At 28.8% G+C, this 20,000-nt stretch overlaps 2 protein-coding genes across 16 annotated transcripts in view; one reads left to right on the top strand and one right to left on the bottom strand.

The window, feature by feature from the left end:
* The window catches only part of LOC122636666 (CREB-regulated transcription coactivator 1-like), a 47,639-nt gene that overhangs the window by 23,995 nt on the left and 3,644 nt on the right, over nt 1–20,000 (bottom strand). For 13 of the 15 annotated variants that reach the window (XM_043828161.1, XM_043828159.1, XM_043828157.1 and 10 more), the window contains exon 3: nt 16,250–16,501. The exons of the other annotated variants lie outside the window; for them this stretch is intronic. In XM_043828161.1, coding sequence (XP_043684096.1) covers nt 16,250–16,501 — 252 coding nt within the window. The remainder of the gene's footprint in view (nt 1–16,249; nt 16,502–20,000) is intronic. 15 annotated transcript variants of the gene reach the window in all.
* On the top strand, nt 10,101–13,835 carry LOC122636687 (general odorant-binding protein 83a-like). Its single transcript, XM_043828209.1, has 6 exons — nt 10,101–10,270; nt 12,346–12,430; nt 12,674–12,762; nt 12,872–12,974; nt 13,413–13,477; nt 13,658–13,835. The coding sequence occupies exons 1-6, from the start codon at nt 10,205–10,207 to the stop codon at nt 13,673–13,675; spliced, it is 426 nt and encodes a 141-aa protein (XP_043684144.1). The 5' UTR covers nt 10,101–10,204; the 3' UTR covers nt 13,676–13,835.

Genomic DNA, 20,000 nt, shown 5'->3' on the forward strand with positions numbered 1-20,000 from the left:
ACATACATACATACATACATACATACATACATACATACATATATACATATATATCGATCAAGATGAGAGGAAAGCAACGACCTTTTGTGTACGGATCGACTTTAATTAGCATTGATACTAATTGAACGTAAGTATTGCGACACATGTAGGGACGGGATTCGTCGATCGTCGTGGCGTATGTCTTCCTCTCTTAAAGCTCATCGTCGAAGAGAGAGAGAGAGAGAGAGAGAGAGAGAAAGAGAGAGAGAGACGTCCATGAACTCTGCCATTGAGTAAGTTCTCAATGAAATCGTCGTCGCGTTGTTCGTACAACTACGCGACAGAATGGCGGCTACGACGATGGACGGACAACTAGAAGGTATCGATAACACTACCAACACACACGCGCTAATGTTTAGATACAACTTGTGTAACTAGACGTCTCTCTCTCTCTCTCTCTCTCTCTCTCTCACCCCTTTTCTCTCCCCTCTCTCTACTTCTCTCTCTCTCTCTCTTTCTGTATAATATCGATTTTATTTTATTTTATTTTTTCTTCGTTGTTGTTTCCCAGTAGGTATATAAAGTTTCAACGCCTCTAACTAGACTTATAAAATGTATCTAGTTTGATTATTATTATTCTTATTATATTTCTTTTTTTTTTTTCTTCTTAGTGGATAGATTAGGAAATATTCTTTTTCTTCGTCATTGTGAAAATCATCGTTCGATAACATTGTGATACTCTTTTTCTCATTTCTGTTTTGTTTTCGTTATAATAAAAATTATATAGGAATTAATATAGGAATTGTTTCGAATTAATTATATAGCAAAAGAATTTTGGGAGCTATTGGATTTTTGTTTTTTTTTGTTTCTCTTTCTTTGTTCTTTTTAGAAAAAAAAATATATATATGCATTTAATCGATATACACATTATATATATATATATGTGTGTATGTGTGTGTGTTTGAGACCTTCGTTTGATCGAGGAACATATCAAGTAGCATTCTAGCGGAAAAACCGAAGCTTGCTTTGACGAATCCGACGACTCTGACGATATGAATAGGCCAGCTGCGCCACATTGTAAAATATCCACGTGCCACTTGAATGGTTCCCCTAATTTACGAGCTAAGACGCGTGCAGGTATTTCAATCCTATCACGAAATGCCTGAGCGTGGGTTACTTCCGTTTCGTGACCGATTAGTTCTTCTTCTTTCTAATGATTAAAAAAAAAAAGAAAAAAAAAAGGAACCGAACAAAAATTCTACTTAAAAAAAAAGAAATAAAAAAGAAAAGAAACTTATTTAATCAATTTCTTTTCTTTGTCATTCGTCTATTTACAAGGATGAAGTAAATAAAAGGAAACAGAAAAAAAGTCGATATCGAAAAGGCGAGCACGACGTTCAATTAATTCAACATTAAATTACAACATTAAATGTTTCTGAAATGAAAGAATATAAAGAGGAAGAAGAGGAAGAAACAAAAAGAAGAAAAAGATTTCAAAAAAAAAAAAAAAATAAATAAAAGAAAAAAAAATACAAATAATAAAAGCATGTTCGAAGGTCGCATGTGCATCAACGTATGGTTCACGCCTCGTCAAAGAAAAAAAAAAAGTAAAGGAAAGAAGACAGAGAGAGAGAGAGAAAGAGAGAGAGAGAGAGAGAGAGAGAGAGAGAGAGAGAGAGGAGCAGAAGGAAGAGAGAAAAAAAAATAATAAAGTAGGAGTAAAACACGAGGGTGAAACTCGGTCGACGATGACGAGAATCGATCAGTGTTCGAGCATCGATTTTGACTCGAATTATAATACATCGAAATGTTAAACGAACTATACGGCGTAGTAGAAAATTTAATAAATAATTAATAACAATTTTGGTGGAAATTTACGCGCTACGAGGTTTACCAAAAAAAAAAAAAAAAAAAAAAAAATAAGTAAATAAATAAAAAGCAAAAGAAAGAAAATTCGTTGTATTAGTCTATTCGAACATAGAGAGATCTTCCACGAAGCATGTTTTAATAAGATTTCAATCCCTATTTCACAACAACAACAACAACAATAATAATAATAATAATATAACAACAACAATAATAATATTACTAAATGTTAGTTGTTAATAACAGTTGGATGAAAGCAACGTCCTTCGATTTTCACAGACGATAGTCAAGGATACTTTAGTCGATCGAACGCCGATGACACTTTCCACGTTATAATTTTATCCTCTGGTGACCCCTTATGCGCGGCGAGCATTAGATGGATCGCCATCGGTGCAGTGGAATGAGAAATTATGTGACCACGACCACGAACACGACCACGAAGACGACCACGACCACGATCACGATCACGACCACGACGACGATACAACGACATAACGACAACAACGACAACAACGACAACAACAACGACGACGACGACGACGACGACGACGAGGACGAGGAGGACGAAGACGATGAAAGAAGATAGATAGATAGAGATAGAGAGAGAGAGAGAGAGAGAGAGAGAGAGAGAGAGAGAGAGAGAGAGAGAGAGAGAGAAAGATGAAGAGAGAAAGAGAGAGAGAGGGAAATCTTAAAGCTTGCCAGAGTTCTTCTTGTGACTGACTGCCAAGCTGTCGACCTTGAGCATTGCCCTTTCGTTATTTGCATATTTCACAATAAAGAAAAATAAAAAGAATCGAAGAACGTTCTTTTGAGAAGAGAAATTTTACGACAAATCAATTTGTTCTCGATAGAAAAATAGACAAAGACAGACAGACAGACAGACAGACAGACAGAAAGAGAGAGAAAGAAAGAGAGAAAGAGAGAGATTTCAAATATTATTATTATTAAAAAAAAAAAAAAAAAATCGAAGTTGGTTCTAAGATTGGTTCTAAAATAAAGAGAAAGATGATGCGAGTGTTTGGAAGAGAAAACGAGTGTACGAGAGAAAGAGAGAGAAAAAGAAAGAGAAAAAAGAGAGAGAATGATGATGATGATATGCTCGAAGGCAATGCTCGAAAGTAGAATGAAGTCGTGCGAGACGAAGCTTGAATGGTCGAGGAACGCGGAACAAGTTGGAGAGGTCGGGAACCGATCGACGAGCGAGAGTTCTTCCCCTTTTCCTTGCCCTTTCCCTTTCCCTTTCCCTTTCCCCTTCCTCTTTTCTCTTTCTCCTTCTCCTTCTCCTTCTCCTCTCAGCAGCCCACGCATCCTCGTTTTCTTCGTCGTTATCGTCGTCGTCATCGTCGTCTACATCTATTTCTTGAACCATTTCAAAAGAATCCTCATTCTATGTTTGTATTAGATTAATTAACGATTCTCTATATATTATATATATATATATATATATATATATATATATACGATTTCCTATATATTATTCACACGTTTCGTACTACATCTGGTTTTTTCTTGTCTCCTCTTTTTTCTTTACTTTCTGTTTGTTTTTTTTTTTTTTTGTAAAAAAAAAAAAGAAAAGAAAAAAGATGTAGAAAAGTTTACTATGCTTATACTATTACTACGTTTATTATGCTTATGTATACGCCTTTGGGTGCATGCGTGTGTACGATAGAGATAAATTAAAAAATTGTAGCTCGTTTTTATTGTAAAGAAGAAAAGAAATAATAAAAGAAAAAAGAAAAGCTTTGTATTCGTGGAACTTTCTTTTTCATATATCTAACGACTTTCTAACGATCTCTTATAGATTTAGATATTAGCTGTGGCATGTGTGAACAAAAAAATCGAAGAGATTAGATCTGCTAGATAAATTGTTAAAGTAATAAAGAAAAGGTGTTAGTGGTTGGTATCGTTGCTATCGGCCTAGTTCACGATCGTTCGTTCCTATGAAAGGTCGCGAGTATTCATTCATAAATGGCGACAAGCGCGACTAGAGTAAAAGATAAATAAAGCATATTAAAACTTTCGATGTAACGCGAAGATTTCTTTTTTCATTTATTTATTTGTTTCTTCTAACCAACGGGAACTATTGGGAACTATCGTTCGTTAAGAAAATTAATTCAATAAAAAAAATGAATAAATAAATAAGTAAAAAATTATTTTATTTAATTTTATCGAAGAATTTATAATCATTTCTTTCGAATCATTATATTATATTACATGGAAAATGTAAATAATTTCTACGATATTACACATGATAATTATCGTATCATATTAAATTTGTATGACATTATGTATAATATCATATCAATTATAAAATAATATGATTTATAAAATATTGTATCTTTTATAATTTATTCTAAGCAATAATTGTTTAATATTAATTACGTCTTTTTATACTATCTTGTATAATGAATATTATTACGTCTAATACAAAATATACGATTTACATGTAATTTTACATATAAATTTTAAGCACGTATAATATTATATATAAATAATGAAATGGAAATGTAATTGATTTAATAAATCATTCGATGGATTAATTAGAAAAATGTGAATAAAATGAACATTATAACGATTTAATTAATTAGATTGGATTAGATATCATCAACACACACACACACACACACACACACACACACACAAGTGTAAGAGAACACAGGGACGTACGAATGTTCTCAGTTCCCGTTGGCAAAAGTGGGTGCAGTTGCAGTTGCAGTTGCAGTTGCAGTTGCTACTGCTGCCCCGAGCGGAACAGGCAAAGGAAAGAGTAACCTGCTGAAGCATCGATCAATACGCAGCATATATATATATATATATATATATATATATATGTATGTATGTATATATGTATGTATGTATGAAACATTTTTTATAAAAAAATTAAAAAATCCAACATCTTTTGTTCATCCTTCAAAAAAAAATCTTGACATTGTTTCCTTCATAAAAAAAAAAAAAAAAATAATAAAATAAAATAAAATAAAATAAAAAAATAAAGAGGAGAGAAAAAATGAATTCATTAAAAATTCTTATTACCTTAGGAAATGTAAAAATAAAAATGAGAAATAAAAAAGAAGAGAGAGAGAGAGAGAGAGAGAGAGATTTTTAAAACCTGACAATTTTTTTCTTTTATTTTTTTATTGTTTTTATTTTTCTTTTTTCCTTTTCTGTTCTTTTCTTTTTTTTTTCGTTTTTATAGAAAAATATCGGCGAGTTACTAGCTCCCGTTCTTTGACCTTTGTCCTCCCTTCCAATCTTCAAATTGATTCTGAACTTAGCTCGGTCGAACGTGACCTACATGTAACTATGGTAGCACGATCATCGAATTATTCTCCGAAAATACCTCTCGGTTAACACGTTTAATGCCGTCGGAGGGTTACTCAATTTTCCTCTATATATTTAAAATTTTATTAAATCTTCCTCGTTTAACATTTAAAAGATCAAAACTATAAAAAAGAAACTTCGTATACAAGATACGTATAAACAAAATTATGACGAATATGCGAACGTAATAAATAAATAAATCACACGTTTTATAAATCTTCTTTTTTTTTTTTTAACTTGAAAATCATTAATTCAAACAATTAAGATTTATTCGTAAAAGTAATTGTTTAGCAATTGATTTTTTTTTTTCCTTTTTTAAATTACACTACTTCTTTGAATTCGAAAATTGTCATCGAACATTAACATTTTACATAACGAAGTTTCATCTTTCTATAAAAAAAAAAATTTTCTTTTTCCTTTTCATAAAAATAATTATCAAATACGAAAGTATTGCTTTTGAGAAATAATATTTGAAGGTCCGTGTTTCCTCTTTTCTTTCCTTTTTGTCCCGATGAAATAATTTATATAAAATCCCATGAGATATCTCTTTTCTTGTATATGAAAATTATGACAGATATTTCCGGCACCGTTTCATTCAACGAGAAAACGATTAAACATCGTCGGACATTATTCTGTAAGAAACATAATCGAATGCAAGAAAGTAATGTATTTTTAACGGTGCCGTCGGTGTTGTTATCGTATCTGAAAGAATTCCATAACAAATTGCATCTTGTAACGAAAGCTGTCAGGACAAAGCGAGGTCACGTTTCTCTCAAAAGAACATTTTAAATGTTTCTCGCGGACAAATCGGTTTTTTATGCACCTTTAAATCTCCATACATCATTCATATATACACATTATATGCAAATATACACGGTGTCACATTTCAATTTACACCCTATACTACCGTACTACAGAGAGAGAGAGAGAGAGAGAGAGAGAGAACGATTATTTCTCTTAAAACGACATTTTTCTTTATAATTTACGATTCGTAGATTCCTCAGGAAAATTTACGAATAGATCTTCAATTACTTTTATTTCGTACTAATAAAAAGGACAAAATTATTTCCGTCTTTGACATTTGCAATTTTTTTCTTTCCCTAAAAATATTTTCTATTGTTTCCGTACGAAATACTAACAATATTTATGTAAATCGATTAATACGGGATAGAGCGAGGAGTCGAGTTATGATTAAATTAAGACACGTCGTTACTTTCTTTAGTACGAAGAATAAACGTCGTGTTGGAAGCACAACATGCGACGTGGTTCTTCAAGGGTTTTACTTTTTTATCGAAGGAAGAAAAAAAAAGAGAGAAAATGAAAAAGGGAGAGAGAGAAAGAGAGAGAGAGAGAGAGAGAAATAAGAAGAAAAAGAAAAAAGAAAAAGAAAAGAAAACAAGTCGAGGAAGCTAAACCGAGTCGCCACGACTCCGCCCTCTTTGCTTATACCACCAATCCACCCCTGCTTTCTTCCCCTAACCCCTATCCACCCCCTCGAACTTGTATTATGTTAACGATTATTTTCATATATTCGTTCTTTACCTTCGTCAATTTCCTCTCATATTTCCTGCGGTTATAAAAAAAAAAAACAAATAGAATTGAATCGTTGAAATTTTATTCATTTATACGTTCCCATTCCATTTTTTATTTTATGATCCTCATTAATAAATTAGATTTACTAAATAGTGTTTCATCCGTCTCTCCTTTCTTCCTATTCTCTTTTTCTTTTTTCTCTTCAATGTTTCATTCGGAGGTTTTGTTTGTTTTTATTAGTATTTATTTATTTGTTTATCTTCTTGATCGAAGAGTTAATTGAGAAAAGAAAATGAAGGGAAAGAAAAATTACGAGTTTCTTTTTTTTTGTCTCGATTCGATATTATTGCTTTAAAAAAAAAAAAAAGAAAAAAAAATGAATAAAAAGAAGAAAAGAAAAGAGAAAGAAACGAAAATATAGTCTTGTTTAAAACACTTCTTTTCATTCCCAGAAAATAATAGGAAAAATAAAATGGAAATGAAAATAGTTCTCTATGAAAATCAATTCTCTCCGTTCTTCTTTTTTTTTTCTTTTTTTTTTTAATTTTTTTTTCTTTGGAAATATAGTTTCATCTAAAAATAATAAAGTTTCACTTAGAACCATTTCTTTTCTGTTGTTCTTTTCTTTCTTCACAAATATCAACTAGTCTTTCAAATGAAAAATTATTTTTTCCTTTTAAATTCCCTAATACAAATTTATGCGAAATATTTTAGTTGCAAATAAATAGATAAAAGCAACTATTTTAAATATAACGTTCTATGTCACTTATCGTATCTCCGATCATAGATCTTAAAAAAAAAAAAAATGATAAATAAATATATAAATAGTTAAATAATAAATATAAAAAAAGAACGACAAGAACAGAACAAGATAAGACGAAAAAGAAAAGAAAAGAATGAAAGACAGACAGAAGGAGATAAGAATATTCGTTAGCATGAATGATTGATCGAGCCAGTTTAAGCCTCGTTCGCACTTAGTCGCAAAGAGAGACGCGTTGAGGATATCAACTGATGCATATATATATATATATATATATATATATGCATATCTGTATTTAGAAGACATATACCAAGTGAGTCACCTAAATTAGAAATTCCTTAAGAGGAATATCGAAGATAATTACATTTGTTTTCATAGTGATCGTAAAAGGAAAAAAAAAAAAAGAAGAAAAGAAAAAAAATTGCGTTTCGAATTTGCGTCTTGTTGTTAATTCGTAAAAAAAAAAAAAAAGAAAAGAAAAGAAAAGAGAGAGAAAAAATCGAGTCCCATTTGAAAAAACAAAATATCAGAGTAACGTTTATTCATAAAAATATGACCTTGACAAAGAGATTCTTCATCGCCATTATATCAATTCGAAATATCGAATGTAAACGAATTGTTATTAAAAAAATAAACAATTACCGTGCATCTTCGTCGATAACGAACGAGGATATAAATTTGAATTTTTTTTCTCTTCCTCTTTTTTCTTTTTACATTCAAACCATACTACTAGATATATATATATATATATATTACACACACAAACTCACGTACGTATATATAAAGGCGTACGCATATACACTTATGGAGTTCGAATCCTGCACGTGCGCAAAGGGCCAACAAATCCGTTGAAATTCGATCGATTCGAGGGAAGAAGAAAGTAACTTGGATTTGTACAGTACCAATACCAGTACCAATACTAAAACTAGTACCAGTATCAGTACCAATACCAATACCAGAGTACCAATTTCAGTATCATCGGCTATCTAACGAACTAAGAGATGAAATCTTTCGTACGTGAAATGCGAAAGAAATTGGAAGGAGAATCGAAAATAGAAATTAAAAAAAAAAAAAAAATGAAGAAAAAAGAAAAAGAAAAAAGAAAAAGAAAACGAAGAGAGAAGACGAAACGAGAGGGTGAAACAAGTCCGACATATAATATGTATATATATATTATCGAAAAAGGAAATGAAAAGAGAATAAAAAAAAAATAAAAAAAAAAAAAAAATAAGAAAGAGAGAAGAGCACGCGCTTGGAAAAACGTCGAACCCAGTGCAGCAGCCAGTTTAAAAAAGCCGAGTGCTCTCTTGACCCCGATCCGTGATGCATTTCTTCTCTCGACCGATCGAAACTCGACCTTGCCAGACCACCCTCACCTCACCTCGCCTCGTCTCGCCTCACCTCACCTCACCTCACCACGCCTCACCTCGCCTCACCTCGCCACGCCTCACCTCGCCTCACCTCATCTTATGCCTTACCTCCCTCGTCTAAACTCAACTCAATTCAGCTAGCTCACCCACCTCATCCTGGTCGTCATTCAGAACCCATCTACTTCTTCTAACTCGAGAATTTTAAAACACCACCCACCGTCCTTCTCTCCCTTTCCTTCCTCTCTTCCCTCTCCACCCGACCCATCTGTCAATTTCCTTGATGAATTTTATTTTTTAATTTAGAAAGCATTTTAGAAGTGGAAAAAGTTTAATCAGAATTTTCTCATTAAATACAAAAAGAAACTCCGGAGAGAAGAAAAAGAAAGAGAGAAAAAAATTAGAAAAAGGAAGGAAGGAAGGAAGAAAGAAATTGAAGTTCCTCGATTTAGATAAAATTTAGGAATTATTGATAATATTTATATTGTTATACTATTAATATATATTTAGAAAATATTAATAATAGTATATATATATATATATATATATTTCGATCTGCTTTGCATTTTAAATATTTCTATCCTTGAATGTAAAAAATCAGAAGAAGAAGCAGAAGAAGAAGAAGAAAAAAAAGAAGAAGAGGAGGAGAAATAAAAATTGCAAAAGGAAGTCAAAGTAGTTAAATAAAATGAAGGAGTAGAAATAGTACATTACGAGTAAACCAATTTAAAAGAAATCACAAGGCGATGTAACATTTAGTATTATTCAACTTGTTATTGCAAGGTAATCAATACGAGATATAAAAAATGAAAAAATAAAAAAAGAAGAAAACAAGAGAGAAAAAATCCATTCGATACCATTGACAATGAATTATAACTAACACATTCTAAGATATACGTATGTCGGAAAGATTTACATACACTATGCAGGATGTAATCAAGGAATTTAACCGCTACCAACTTGCATACATAGATACGTATATAGCAAATGTGTAATATAATATCATAGATATGTCACAGAGAATTTTCAATCTTTTTCTTTTTTTTTTTTTTACCTTACACTTAAGCAACATTGAAAATTAGCTAACTATAGACCGAGGGACTTCCAATCAGTGTAAGAAAGGATAATATGAAATTAGCTTATGTTTATAACGTCCTTTAACGCCCACATCCCGTTTCTAATTTGAGGATTATAAATACGGTTGGGTTTACCTGCTCGCTTTGTATTTCGCGTAGTAACGTATCGTTGAGAAGAAGCAATTCGTAAAAAAAAAAATAAAATAAAATAAAATAAATAAATAATACTAATAATTCGTGTTTTTCGGTGGTCTAATTTTTGTGAAAAAAAAAAAAAAGAAGAACAAAAAAGAAAGAAAATGAAAGGAAAATTATTCTTCGCCGTATTCGTTGTTCTCGTTTCGATGAAGAATGTTAATGCCGGGGTAAGTGTCGCTTTTTTTTTTGTTTTTTTTTTTAATTAGTTCAATTTGTGAAATTTATGTGTAAAGAAAAAAAAGAAGAAAAAATAATGGAGTAAAGGATGGGTCAAGAGTTCGTAGATGGTTCGAATGTTTTAAAGATCATTCTTAAAAATCAATTATTCTTCGTGCTATTTTATAAGCTATATATATATATATATTTTTTTTTTTTTTTAATAATAAAAATTACGAGTCTAAATTGCTGAAGGAATCTTGAAAAAAAAAAAGATTGGATTATCGCTTTGTAGAAAATTATTTAAGAAATTTTGGCCTGTTTTTTTATATGTGTGATAGATATATGTGTGTGTGTGTGTGTGTAGATGTATTTATTGCGTGGGTCGTGACACTTCTTGGCATCGTTCTTTCTTTCTCTCTCTCTCTCTCTCTTTCTTTCTTATCGCGAAAATCGATTTTAGAAGTCGTTGACACCGAGACGGACCTTGTAAATCGTCCCCCATTTTTTGTTGCTACTTTTATTATCGTCATTGTTGTTAGAATTTATTTATATATTTAGTTTCTCTATATCGAGATACGTCCGAGTTTGAGATTATTACTATCAATTCTCCTTCGTTCATTTATTTATTTATTTATTTCTGAATTCTTCCAATGTAACATTTTCTAAATTTTTAGATCGATTAAGGAATCTATTAATCGATTAATTACTGAATTAATGTCAGTTTTTTAATCCTATTCTCTTTTTTCTTCTTTATTTTTTAAACAAAATACGTAAAATATATTAGCGTAAAATCGTTGTCACATTTTAAGCTTCATTTAATCGATCGTGTTAATTATTACTTTAGGTCTGTTTTTTCTTTTTTTTTTTTTTTTTAAATATTTTCTTTTTATAAAATACGTGAGAAATATTGTATCAATAGGAAATAATTATTAGGTTTTGTATCTTTTTTTTTTTTTCTTTTTCTTCGTTCGAGATATTTTCAAAAATTTTTAATTACACCCACGTACACAGAGGTACGATTGACGTGCCAATGATAGTTAATATTTTTATAAATTGTTATTGTTTATATATAGACTTGTGTCTGTCTCATTGGATAAATAAAATTGTTTTTGATTGATTAATATTTAAAGAAGAACTTTTTTACACACACACACACACACACCCAGATGCACATGATATAAGTTTCTCAAGGCAACTTTATTCGTGTTACGTCCCTGACGTCGAATACCACAAAATCGATATTACTGGCCGCTGCCACCGCGACAGATAAGATACCGAAGGGTATCCTCATTTCTATTTTATATTGAAAACATTCAATCAATTTTTTTATTATCAAAAACTTGATTAATTAACATCAATAATAATTAGTAACAAAGAAAGAACAAAAATTTTCTAATATCAATCTTTTAATTGTGTTCGACGAGTATAAGTGTTCGTCGTGTACAAAAAAAGAAAAGAAAAAAAAAAAGAAGAAGATACAATTATGTTTTCCATGTCTACAATTAAAGTCTTGCTGAAAATTAAAGAGTACTCTTGTAAATTTACGAAATTAAAAAAAAAAAATTTGTTTTGCGAACGAAATAAAATGAGTTTTTATCTTTTCTTAATTACGAAAGAATCAACTCCGTCGTTTCTTAATTTTGGAAAATAAAAATAAAAAAAGAAGAAGATAAAGTTACATGTTCTAATCTTCTTTCTAATCTCTTTTATACGTGTTAAACCGATATTCATGTTTATTTAAAGAGAATCGACTCCTTTGATTTCGAGATACGACGCGTTAATCGTGAGAAATGCTTAGTGCAAGGAAAAATATTTCTAGAATAACGTAATAACTATGCGTAGTTATCGTTTTTAAAATGTTTTCTTTCTTAGAATTATGAGTATAATTTGAAACCAAAAATTGAACCACATTAATTATTCTATTTTACATTGTATATATGTACATACGTATACATATCTGTGTGTGTGTGTGTGTGTGTATGTATTGCAATTTATTTATTATCAATAATTATTAAAAATTATAAATTATATATCCGATAAATAATAAATTTCCCAAAGTTTACTAAAATTTTTATACGATTAGCCACCAGATTGGATTCCTGCAGAATTGTTAGATATGGTTGCAGGAGATAAAAGTCGTTGCATGGAGGAACATGGAACGACGCAAGGTGAGCAATAAATAAAAAAATAAATAAATAAATAGATAAATAAAAATAAAAATAAAAAATGTAAAATACATAAATAAGAAATAAATGAGTACACGAATAAATATGTGACTAAAATAAAAGAATTAATTTTTTTCACTAAAAATATTTAATAAAGAAATAATCAAATTACGGATATGAATCATCTAATGATTTCTATTTTTCTTTTTTTTTTTCTTTTTTTTTTTTTTTTATTTTGTTGGACAGCTCTGATCGATCAAGTGAACGAAGGAAATCTGGTAAACGATCGATCACTATCCTGCTACATGTTCTGCCTGCTAGATGCTTTCAGTCTGGTAAATTTAATCTTTAATCTAATCGTTCGTCTAACTATTTGCGTAATTTCTAAGACATCTTCTTCATTTTTTCTTCTCGTCGTTTTCTTATATGCGTGTATATTTATAGGTGGACGATGAAGGTAATTTAGAAGCGGAAATGTTGCTGGGATTCTTGCCGGAAAATTTAGTGGAAAAGGGCACTGAAATTCTCAATGCCTGTGCCAAACAGGGTAAATATTCGTTTCGATATTATTTATTTCTTTATATAATAATAAAAAAAAAAAAAATCGTGTAATTATCATACATTAACGAAAATAATTAATTATTCTTTCTATTTTTCTTATATTCAACAAAAATAAAAAAAACAGAAAGAGAGAGAGAGAGAGAGAGAGAGAGAGAGAGAGAACGAAAATAGTCAACATTATTATTTTTAATTTTTATATTTTCTTTTATTTTTCTTCTATATTTCCTTTCTTAATATTCTTATAATTAACAAATAAAATAATCCCATCCCGAACTTTATATAATAAAGATTATGAATAAAAAAGAATAAGAAATAAATACGAAATAAACAAAAAAGAAAAAAAAATAATAAAATCCTTATTGTTTCGTTATTATTTTTTTTTTTTTGGTTTTTGCACAATTTTTTTTTTTTTTGGATCAATCAGACGGAGCGGATGGTTGCGAAAGGGTATTCAACGTTGCAAAATGCGTTCAACAGAAAGTTCCTGAGGTAAATACACTTTTTTTTGTTTTCCATAAATACACACACACGTATAACTATTTTTATCCATACTATTCACCTGCCATAAAAACAAAAGAGAAAAAATGGGAACAACCCTAAAACATTAAAAAATTTCAATTTTTATTTATTTATTTTCTTCTTTTCTAAATAATATTTTTTCTTTTTCAGTTATGGTTCATGGTTTAAAAAATGAAAAAGGCTATAAAACGAGAGGATGGCAAGGGGGAATAACCTTCTGAAACTACTTAACGATTATCATAAATATTATTTCTTTTTCTTCCAATCGAAATGAGAGAAAAAATGAAAATCATGATCCAAATAAAAGAAGCTCGTCGATAATTTTAAATTAACAAATGATTAACTCTTCATATGTATACATGATCGATAGTGTAACAGTAGAGATATTTGAAAAATAAAATAACAAAAAAAAAAAAAATTAAAAAAATTACAAATTAAAATAAAATAAAAAACATTAGAAAAAAGTAAAAATAAGAAAAAAACAATAAAATAGAATTTCTACCATTCTACGGAAACAAATCATTTGTTCTATTAAAATTTTCTTTAATAATAATAATAATAATAATTATTATTATTATTATTATTATAATCATTCCTATTTCTATCTTTATTTATCTATCTCCATTTTTAATTTATTATTTCAAGGGATTATTGAGTTTTGTGAAATTTGTTCAACAATATAATTTTTTTAAATTATTATTATTATTGTTGTTTATATTTTTTTAATTTACTATACATGTACATGTCATTGGCGGAAACGAAGAATTTATCGAGAGGGACGATCATTTGCTAGAAAACGAATGGTTACGCGGATATCATTTATCTAATCCTTGTAGAATTTTCCATCGAGTGTAATTAGACAAGAAAATACGTAGTATAGTGCATAACCAGTATAATACCTCTAATCTTCTTACTAATACAAAACTACGACTAGTTCGTAAAATTAGCTCTATTGGTATTATTTTTTCGAAATGAAAAAATGAAAAAAGAAGTAAAAAAATTAATTCAAATTTTTATATTTATTTTTTCTTACATATTGATATTATATAATTAATATTGTTTATCAATTGTAAAAATTGATCATTAATGTGCCACAACTTTTTATCAAACAAAATAAAAAAAAAAATAAAAAATTAGCATCATTTCTTTGATTAACGTGTTTCTTTATTCATTTTTTACACACACACATTTCATACCTAATAACTTTGTTATAATTGTCTAATCAATTTAATAGTTAACGATCAAAGTTAGTTTCATTTCCGAACTTTTATTATATTTCACTCGGAACTATTATCACTCGGACTTGTAAGATTAAAGAATCGTATTAGATTCAGCTGGATAACTTTTCTAAAGTCATTAACTATCTGAACATGATACTTTATATATATATATATATACATACACACACACATATATACACACGTAGTTTGTTTCATCTTTCAAAAGGAGAGAAAAAGAGTAAGAGAGAGCAAGTGAAAGAAAAAGATAATATAATTTTAACTCTCATAAAACAAAAGGCAAAAGAAATTGCGAGTATTATTGATTCAATAACTAATTAATTATATTTAATTAGAAGATAAGAATTTCAATAATGTTCGATGATAATTGATCTATAGATCAATAAGAGAAAAGATATTCTTTAATAGATGGAAATATACGGATATTACATGATCACGAATAAGATAAAAGATAATGAAAACTATGAAAAGAAACTTTGTTAATATTTGATTTTATATATATAATATATATATATATATACTTTTATATATATATATACATATATATAATAATAATTATTTTATTTATTTATTCTCTGTTTCTTTTTTCTACGTCGAGAAATGATTTATCATTTCTATATACGATATAATTAAATAATTAAACGATCGAACTATATTATACAACAGCAAGTATTACTAGACATAAATTTCTAACAATTATTTACAAGTGCTAGTGTAACAACGTAGAAAAATTTGCCATGCTGTTTTATCGACGTGCAGTCATCACAAAAATAAAACAAGAAAAAAATAAGAAATAAAAGAAAGAGATAGAAAAGAAAAGAACAAATCAGGACACCTAGATATCAAAGAAACGAAGAAAAATAAAGAGAACAATTAAGAAACCTAAACAATTTTTCTGGGAAGAATAAAGAAAAATATGAATGCTGAAGATACAGGAAAAAGAAAAAAAAAATGAAGAATTTCGAAATGAAACTACTTTCCAGAAAAAAAAAAAAAAAGAAGAAAACCAATCCAAATGAATTTATTCGATTTTTCGACACGAACCTCTTCCTTCGTAGAAAAAAAAAAAAAAGAAAAAAAAAGAAGAAGAAGAACAAATCAGTGTATACAGGAACAGAATGGAGAGAAATGATAAATATCCCCATTCTTTTCAAGGATAAAGATAAAAATAATACAAACGAATGAACAAATAATCCCAAAAAGAAGAAGAAGAAAAAGAGGAAAAAGAAGAAAAACACAAAAAAGAAAAAAACAGTAAGCGTGCCATGGTTTGTGTATGCATCTATGCATCTCTCTCTTTCTCTCTCAATCACAAAAATAAAATATGACGAAAGAGAGAGAGAGAAGACAAAGAGCGAATAGAAAAATAATAATAACAACGATAATGGTGATGCTATCGGTGTTGGTAGAGCTAATGATAGTGGTAACAGTGCTAATGATGATGATGATGATGATAATAATAATAATAATAATGATGATGATGATGATGATGATGATCCAATACCTTAAGATCGATCGAATGAACGGCGCCAGTGTGTTGCGAAGGATGATGCTCCTTCGTGTCGTTGGCACAGTTCGCATTGTTGTTAACGTTAGGCAAGGAACCTCCTGCTCGAAACTGATTGCCCAAGTTAATGTGAAGATGTTTGCCACTGGACTGCGGAGGACTGGCACCGGCACTCTTGACGGAGAGCGGGGCATCCGGGACACCAGATCCCGTGGGACTCGCACCCACCGAGCTGCTTGCTGACGCGACCTAAGCAAGTCCGTCTCTTTGACAAATCGCTTTCAAACGAAGCGATATTATCTTTTCCAAGCACGATTTGGATTATGTCAAATAATTCTTACAATTTTTGTTTTTTTTTTTTTTTCTTTCTTTTTCTTTCGTCCCACGATCTTTCTTGTAACTTTTAGAAAAGATTCGTCTTTCCATTTCTGAATTGCTTTTTTTCTTTAGAGAAAAAAAAGTTTTTTTTTTTTTTTTTTTATTTCAATGTTGTAAAAAAAAAAAAAATGATTAATTGAAAATTTTCTTCCTAACCTTTTTTCTTTTTTTTTTTCTCTCTCTTTTTTGTGGGAGGGCTGGGGCAGATTTTTCTGTTACTTTTTTATTTTTGTTTTGTTTTGTTCTCCTCCTTAAAAAAAAAAAAAAAAAAAAGGAGGAAATATTCTTTTCTTTTTTTCTTGCTTCCAATTTTTTAGAATACGTACAAGTGAATTCTTTTTTTTTTTTTTCCTTACTTTCTTTTAAGATATTTTTCACGACTGATGAAAGACATTTTTCTTGAAACTTCTTCTTAAAAGAAGTTTCGTTAAAGTTTTTGGAAGAGGTTTTAGCCGGGTACAATTTGTCAGGGAATTTTTAATTAAAGTTTCTTTTTGGAGGAGATATATTTCTTGCGATATTTTCTTGATAAATTAATTTTTTCCTTTTGTTTTGTTTATTGTCAATTTGTAATGAAATAAAATTTATCTTGCGATTTTCGATTGAAAATTTTTTCTTCCAATCTCTTTCGGAGAAGTTTTCTTTGACAATTTTTCAAAGAGATTTTAATTGACATTTCTTTGTAGAAAAAATTTAATAGAATTTTTTCATGTAGTTCCTTTTTTTTTCCCCTTTCGAAAGAGATCTCTTTCAATCTCGCTGAGAGATTTTTCTCAGCGATTGTTTGGAAAAAATTTTTTTTTTCTAACAAATTTCTAACAAACACTTTTCTTGCAAATAACATTCGAGATTCTCTTGCGATATCTTGCAATTTTTTTATGAGAATTTTAACAATTAAAATCTTATAATTTTGTTTCTTTTTTTCTGATGGCAGGGGTTGAGGGGATTTTACGAAATAATTTTTTATCGTACCAATAGTCCACAATTTTTCTTTTTCCTTCTTCGCGAATAACACCAATCGTGCTTGGACATTCAAAAAATTTTCTACTTTGTTTTATTTCGTTTGTAATATGATTATTATTATTACTATTATTATCTACATACTTGTCAATTGAAAGAATAAAAAAAAATAGAAGAGAATATGAAAGAGACAAAGATAATATCTCTTTTTCGATTTCTCTTTCTCTCTTTCTCTCTCTTTCTTTCTCTTATTGCCTCTCTCTCTCTCTCTCTTTCTTTCTCATTTTTAAAATGATAAAACCGAGATCTCTTCGTAAAGATTATTTTCTTCCTGTATTAAAATACAGAGAGACAGAGAGAGAGAGAGAGAGAGAGAGAGAGAGAGAGAGAGAGAGAGAGAGAGAGAGAGAGAGAGAGAGAAGGAATAACTTACGTGGAAGATATAACATAAAACTTTCCTTCGAAACATACTTCTGCTAAACAGGTTCTTGTCTTAGCATTTTAATTTTTTTTTTTGACCGACTAGATTCCATTCTCAACATATAAAATAATATAAATCGAATAGAAGTGCCTAGAGAACAGCCATAAGAATTTTCTTGAAACACCGTACGTGAACTTTCATACGTGATAGAGAAAATTTTTTTTCTTTTTTATAATATAAATTCAAAAATACATATTGCGTGGTTGCAATAATATTATGGATAGAATTCTTTTTTTTTTCCTTTTTTTTTTCTAATCTCTTATATTTTTTTGCAATTTTGCATCGCATTTGTGAAAAACATAATTTTCAAGTACACGAAGTTTTTCTTGTAATTTTTCTTTTTTCGTTTCTTTTTTCTACATATTTTTCTTTTTTCTTAAGAAATTTCCTTCTTGCGATGTTTGCGGAAGCTGAGAGCATAGAAAAATCTTTTTTAAAGAAATTTACAAGTAATGCATATTTAATCTAATCTAATCTTTATTCTTCAAACATGTAAAGTGGTTTATAAAAGAAAAACGATTATAATTAATATAGAGTTTATTACTATACGTTAGATATTGCATATATAATATAAATTATAATATATGTAATATATACATAAATATATTTAATATGCATATATATATATAAAATATCATACATATATTAAATTTTATTATATATACATTAATTTATGTTTTTAATCCAATATATGATAATTTTAATTTAATGTTTCTAATATTTCTTTTTATAACACATATAACATACTTCTTTCACAATCGAAACATAAATAATAAAAATCGAAAAAGTCATGTCCGATGAATAATATCGATAATATCGACTTAAGTTAACCTTGCTATAAATAATAAAAAAAACAAAAAAAGAAAGAAAGCAAACGTTCTACGAAACCGAGTGAATTAGCATAAAATTTGACATAAATGAGTTGGCATGAATTTTTACGACTTATGTGAAATAATAAAGAAAAATATTAACGAAATAAATAAATGAATAAATGAATATACAAATAAATACATAAATAAAAAGAAAAAAAAATTGAAGAAGAAAAATAATTAAAAAAAAAAACAAAAGAGAAAAAGTAATTATACAAAGTAATTAAGCAACGAATGATCATTTTCATAATGACGTTTTCAAGAAAATTAAAAATCACGATAAGAGACTAAGAACATAGTTATTGGTTGAATCATATACTAAACGAAAGTAGGTTGTTGACTCTTGGTTAGAAAACGGTTAAGTAAAAGCATATTACAACTGGTCTAACTCGTTTTAGTGATTCATATTAGAAAGATTTTATATATATATATATAAAATGTATGCAACGAACTCTATCTTAACTGTGTAGAATGTTGTAAAAACTTTACATATTTCGATTAGATTAGATTAATAATTAACAAATTGTAAATTTCTTAAAAAAGAAAAAAAGAAAAAAAAAAGAAAAAACTTTGTGTTGAATTACGCAATAAATAAACGAATAGTTATATTAATAAACAAAAATAAACTAATTCATAAACAAACTCTATTTACTATATCTTGTAATAATACTATGATAATACTATCTTGTAATATATATATATATATATATATATATATATATATATATATATATTATTTATTTAAGAAAGAAAATTCTTTTTATTTTTTTTTTCACTGTCAAATAATTATCGAGCTCATATATGTATATATATATAATATTTATGTATATATTGTATAAAGATGAATATAGGGTATATTAATCAATTTTCCAGAAAATTAATTTGCCTATCCGGACGAACGAATCAAAGAGAGAACAAGTCAGTCAACCATAATCAAACTGTTACAAAATTCACCTCTAAAAGAGACACACATAAGACCGGATTAGCTTTCTAATAACAAGACCCTTTAAATTATACTAATCTTCGATAATTTCGTCTCCCTCCATGTTTAAATTATGTT

This window comes from Vespula pensylvanica, chromosome 23 (assembly GCF_014466175.1).
Source record: "Vespula pensylvanica isolate Volc-1 chromosome 23, ASM1446617v1, whole genome shotgun sequence".
Taxonomy (NCBI): Eukaryota; Metazoa; Arthropoda; class Insecta; order Hymenoptera; family Vespidae; genus Vespula; species Vespula pensylvanica.

Bases quoted from the DNA above. Each gene is read 5' to 3' on its own strand.
- LOC122636687 (XM_043828209.1), top strand. From the start codon at position 10,205: ATGAAAGGAAAATTATTCTTCGCCGTATTCGTTGTTCTCGTTTCGATG. The intron at 10,271-12,345 runs GTAAGTGTCGCT...TTATACGATTAG, and splicing joins TGAAGAATGTTAATGCCGGG to CCACCAGATTGGATTCCTGC. The intron at 12,763-12,871 runs GTAAATTTAATC...GTATATTTATAG, and splicing joins TGCTAGATGCTTTCAGTCTG to GTGGACGATGAAGGTAATTT.